General features: G+C 23.8%; 1 protein-coding gene across 2 annotated transcripts in view; it reads right to left on the bottom strand.

The window, feature by feature from the left end:
- Positions 1 to 1847: 1847 nt before the first annotated feature.
- The window catches only part of LOC107449514 (isobutyryl-CoA dehydrogenase, mitochondrial), a 52910-nt gene continuing 48757 nt past the window's right edge, over positions 1848 to 6000 (bottom strand). The window contains exons 9-11 of one of the 2 annotated variants that reach the window (XM_016065056.4): positions 4577 to 4679; positions 3898 to 3955; positions 1848 to 3785 (exon numbers count right to left, since the gene is read on the bottom strand). In XM_016065056.4, coding sequence (XP_015920542.2) covers position 3785; positions 3898 to 3955; positions 4577 to 4679 — 162 coding nt within the window. In that variant the 3' untranslated portion in view covers positions 1848 to 3784. The remainder of the gene's footprint in view (positions 3786 to 3897; positions 3956 to 4576; positions 4680 to 6000) is intronic. The other variant, XM_043054892.3, reaches the window with a different exon arrangement.

Raw genomic sequence — 6000 nt, 5'->3', positions numbered from 1 at the left:
TACAAAATATGTATTGAAGAAATTTATAAATATATTATTCCACATCTATGATACGCAAGTATATTATTGAAATTGTATCAATTACCAAATGAATCAACTAAAAGCTAAAATTAAAAAATATTTTAAGAAAAAAACAGATTTATAACCACTTTTAATCAGAAACATGTTTTTATAAAAAATGATATTCGTTAAATATAATATATTATTCAAATCTCTTTAATAAATTAAGTATAAATTAGTAGAAGACTTAAAAGGAAACATAGCATTTTATAATTAAATTAGGAAAACTATATCGAATCAAAATAAGGAAAAATCATGAATATTTTTCCTTCTTTCATAGGGTGATTGCTTATAAGACAAAGCTGCTACTTTTAAACTTTTCACTTACATTTTCTTTTCAAATTCTGGCTAAAATTTAACAAAATTAAAGAAATAAAGAAAAAGAAAAGAAGTTGAAGGAAAGAAAAGAAGTTGTGGATAGAAGAGTCAAGAAATATACCAATTTTTTTCAAGCTTCAAAAGCAGTTTCAACCAATTTGAAAAATGTCCAGTTTTTTTAATATTATGAAAGTTTAGTTTAACATCAAATCAAGGGGGGGGGAACGTAAACCAAATGTTTGTGACTAGTCTCATAGAAATAAAATTAAATTCAATATTTAAACACTATTACAGCAACTTTTCTGTGTAAATTATGTACAACAAAGCTTGTAAAAATAAGTATTTATTGGGTATCCAGAGTTAATACAACTTAACTAATGAGTTACATTAATTACATACATTAAAAGAACAAAAATGAACAACTTATGTTGATAGAAAAACATACATTCACAAAACTTAGTATAAAAAGGAAGGTGTAACATCCTAAAAGAAGAGAATACATTGAAATAAAAAGACAGAAAATAAACAATGAATAATTAATAATGAACGATAATAATCTTATGAAAAATTGATAAAAGCAACTGAAAAATACTTCGAAATATGTATAAAAATATAAATCAGTAGGAAAACATATCCAATGTTCGCATAATATATTCAAATAATGAAAAATATAGTCTATACTTTAATTATTAAAATTAATAATATTTTTTGCCTTTTTAAAAATACTTTTATCTTAAAAATTAGAAATTTCAAAAATAAATGAAAACATTCTGGTATGTATACATTTACATCTACTTCAGAAAACCATAAGTTGCTCAAAAATATGTATTAGTATTTCAAAGATACTTGTAAAAAGTAAAGCAAAATTATAAAAAGAATTTAATTTCTTCTTACATAACAAATAGATATTACACACAATTTTATCAACTCTTCAAAACAAATTTTTCGATCAAAAAGAAGCAAGAATTTTTAAAAGATATATAATTTTGAAATTTGTGCTGTAACGTGAGGAATAAAGGAATAATGAATAACATGACTCTGACTTAAAGTCAAAATTCAAGGGATAGTGCTTGGGCTATGGTATTTCATATAACATCAAAATATGAAAGGGATATTTTCTGCAGTTACAGTAAAAAGAAAATTAATGTTTAAGATATTTGCACTTCATTAATAAAATTTTTATGCAAAAAAAAAAAAAAAAAAAAAAAAATCTGCAAATATTTTGCATTTTTATAATGACAAAATATATAAAATGTGATAAAAGCAAGTTTATTCGAGTTTAGCTGATAAGCTATTTCAAATTAATATCAGCAAAAATATTCTTTGTTGTTAGTAAGGCTTATTTATGTAATTGCTTTACAAAATGATATAAAGCTAAACACAACTCATTCTTTTAATTTCCGTGCAATATTTTATTATCTGGACTTATGGACCACTTTATGCATTTTAAACAAATGAATTATTTTATCTCTATATGTATTTTGTTAGTATTATATATTTTGAGATTATTAACACTTTTTTTTTCAAAACACTTTTTCTCAAAACATGAAATAATAACAAATACAAATGTTTTTATACAAGCACATTGATTTGAAGAGTTTTTTCAGATCTGGCAGCAGCAAAATACTTAGATTTTTTTAATTCTCTCGAAAAGCAATAGAGTATAATTTTTTTCCATGAAATGTAAATAAATCTTTTCCATTTAAAAAATCAGCATTTTCTTTTCCTAAAGAAGTTTGAAATAAAAAGTTTGTTTATTATATGCATGACAGTGATTCGTTATTAAAGGGTCAACTAAAATTCGAAAAAATGTAATTTGGATGAAAACACAGATTTTTAATTAAATAAATGTAACATTTTGTTTATTGACTCATAAAGTATATAGTAGTATAGGGTTTAGTATGGAATAAGATATCCCATAAATAATATTCCCAATTTTGCTAGAACAAATACACTCTTACATCAAATTGAAATTCTCAAATATGGTTCTGATAAATATAGCTAAATTTTGGTGGAAAAAAAACTTAGTTTTCTAATTTAAGACATGGGTGATTGTGGGCTTATTGACATAATCCTTAAAAAAAAAAAGAGAGAGATCTTACAGCATTAAATTGCATAATCTGGAACATGCAATTCTAATCATCAAAACAGAAGATAACCAAACTAGGGAATAACTCAATATTGTTCAAACAATGAAAATACATTATTTTTTTTATGAAGTGCTCAATTTTTGATAATCCTAAACTGTAAGGTGTTTTTTTCTTGATCGTCAGTATTTCATCACAAAAACGGTGCCAAATTCAAATTTTGCACGAATTTTGGGACACTTATCATTATTATTAATAATATTAGTAGGAAGCAGTTAAAAAGACTAAACAATTCATATGACTGATATAGAAAAGTGATACAAAAAAAAATATTTATCAAAGTTATAAAAGTTTGTTTTATTAAATAAATTCAAGCAGCACTACATATCTTTAGTGCAATATGCCTATCGAAAAGCTATGATTAACTCACTTACAGCAAAAAAGTTTCACATTAAAATGGAAAAAAAATTATTTCCTCAGTAAATAAAATTCAAAATTGAACTTATAACACATTTTTTTGCATAATAAAAGAGAAAATAGAACCAATGATTAAAAGTATTATTGTAGAGTATATTACAGAATAGGTTATTTATTTGAAAAATAAATTTAAAAAAAAGAATCATAATATATTTTTTACTGTGATACTCTACTAAAGTTAATGAAATATTCTTAAACGCTCTAATTTAATCAAAACGTTTGAATTAAACACAGTAATATTTTTAAAACAATTACTGATAATTAAATTTGAAGAACTCTCTTATTACTGTTCTAGCACACACAATAGTTTGTTTCAGTCATTATCATAGCTATTCACTTAAACCATTAGATTTTTAGTCTTTTTAAAAAATAAAAACATGTTTTCCCAAAGTTTTTTTTTTTTTCTTTTTTTGCTGAGTGATTATTTGAGATATAAAGAATATTTAAAAAAAAATTAATCTTTATTAAATATTATGCTAAAAACTATTAAATACTAAAATTAATTTTTAAATTTCTAGCTTCATCTACAAATTGAAATAAGATATAAACTATTTTGTCCTAGTTAGTGATAAGGCACGCTGCTTCAAGAAAATTATAAAATCATCTCAAAAAAACTTTAAACAAAATAAAATAAAACAGATCATGTAGATTTACAGAAACAGATCACATAGAGATCATACAGAAACAGATAATATAGATATTTAAATAAATTTGGCAAAAAATATCCCTGCGGCTTATTTTATTAAAAAAATGTATCAGTCAGTTTCATCTGCATTTTAGAAGATGGACAATAATCACCAGTCATTCTTCTGTTTTTTAAGCTCCTTGCAGAATTTTACCTCCCTATTCCACAGAAAATAAACACTTAGAAAAAGTGAGAAGCAAGAAGACAAAAATAGACAAAGCAAACAGTACCAAAAGGCACTGAAGGGGTTAAAAAGGCATAAATACTCACTATTTAGTTACCCCTAGCAAATCACGAGACAACAAGAGTAACATAACTTCACTGGTACCTTTAAAAATAAAATTCAAAATTTGTATATTTAAAAAAATTGAGTGTGAGAGAGGGATTAAAATATTATTAAAAAATATTTTAAAAAATACAGTATATCCCACTTTAAAAATTGTTTTAAAAAAAAAAACACTTTCTCCAAAAAATGATCCAAGTAAATCATTATGATCCAAGTCGGTCATTAACTATTTCATCAGATTCAATAAATTAAAAAAAATTAATTTTCCCCTTAAATTTTTTATCTATCTTAAAACACTCTCATATTTTTAATAATTTTTAATGTGATTGTCCTGACAAATGCTTTTGCCTCATTTAAAATAATGTTTTAACATCATTTCAAGATAAAGTTTTGAGTATGCAAAATTAATAAACATTATGATTATAAAAACATGTGTGATTAATGAAAACATGGTTCCTTAAATTCCCATACTCATTTTAATAGAAATAATTGATATTATGAAAATTTATAAGCTAAACGAAAAAATAATGTAGCAACAAAATAATTTTAAAAGAAATGCAAAACTAACAAACAATTTTTTATCTTACTACACAAAATAATTAAAAATTTAATTTAAAAAAATTAATCACACAGCTTATTAACAAACATGTTAGTAAAATTTACCTTCCAATATTTGATGAACTCTTATATCTCTCAAATACTGTTGCACAGGATAATCTTTCAAATAACCATAGCCACCATGCATTTGCAATGCTTTATTGACTATCTATAATGAAATGTATTGCACTTAAATAAATACGAAACTGTCATACAATTCAATTGAAATGTTAATAACTAGGTGTTAATAACACCAGTAAGGTAAAAGACACAAAATTATCCTAAATAAAAATTTAAAACAAATTTAAAGAATTGAAATTGAATTTTTTTTCATTACACTTATGAGTTCAAACACATAAGTAAAATTTAAAAGTGTTTGCCCTTTCAAGCATCACATCGATATTATGATTATGTTCTAGGATGGTATCAGAGCATGCTTAATGAAATATTAATTAAATATTATTTCAGATAATCTTTAACAATAAATGTAATAAAATTCAGTTAACAATAAATGTATTAAAATTAAGTTTAGTTAATGAAATTAAATTTATTTTAAGTACTTAAATTAGAATCAGTTCATAATTAATGAATTACTAATTTTACGTAATATTTAGAAGTAAATAAAATTATTCCAAGTAAAACTGCAATAAGTTCGACGAAAAAATAACTAAAGTAATTTTTTACTATGTTAGTTATTTATAATTAACATATTTATGTTTAATTTAAATACTTTTATTTTATTTTTTCCTCTTTCTAAAGTAGTAAACATGAAAAAAGACCGGAAATGCTTCATGAATAATACATGAAAGTATTGCATTTCTTTAGCTAATGGTGTGTATATAATTATATGTTTTTTTAAGTGAGAACGGGGTCTATGTATCCATACCAAGGAACTGGGGACTTCTGAAATATTAGCAACACACAATTTCCCCAAGCTACACACATTCCCCTATATCGAGACTATAAAATGAGAACCTAATAAAAGAAAAAAAATAACAAAAACACTTTCCTAGAAATAATTATTAATAAAAATATTTCAAAACTAATTAGAAATGCTAATGGTATTGTTCTTGAAAGATAAGGGTAAAAAAATCCATCTCCATGTCAATTATTTACACCTTAAGTGTTTTTAGACTATTTTTAAACCGGGGAGTTTCACACACACACATATAATGCATATATACAAATACAAGCATATATAAGCATTTTTATATTACATCTCCCTAAAATCCAGATTATTTCAACTTCACAGAGGAAATTTTATAAGATATCAAAAGTTATTCAGTTTATTTTTCAGAATCTCACATACGAGGAAAACATATATAAAGGTAAAAAATTATGTATTGTGGTTATTTTGCTTTCTAGGGTATAACTTTTGATCTGTATATCTCTGCTCTCAATTAGGTACTTTAACAAGAGTTGTCACATAATTCAAATTTGTTGATGTAATTCACCTTTCAAAATTGCAATGTTCTGTCTATCAGTATTTC

The sequence above is a fragment of the Parasteatoda tepidariorum genome, chromosome 12, assembly GCF_982258835.1.
Source record: "Parasteatoda tepidariorum strain Cologne lab strain chromosome 12, Ptep-v5.0, whole genome shotgun sequence".
NCBI classification, from domain to species: Eukaryota; Metazoa; Arthropoda; class Arachnida; order Araneae; family Theridiidae; genus Parasteatoda; species Parasteatoda tepidariorum.
This window is presented reverse-complemented; position numbering and strand designations above follow the sequence as displayed.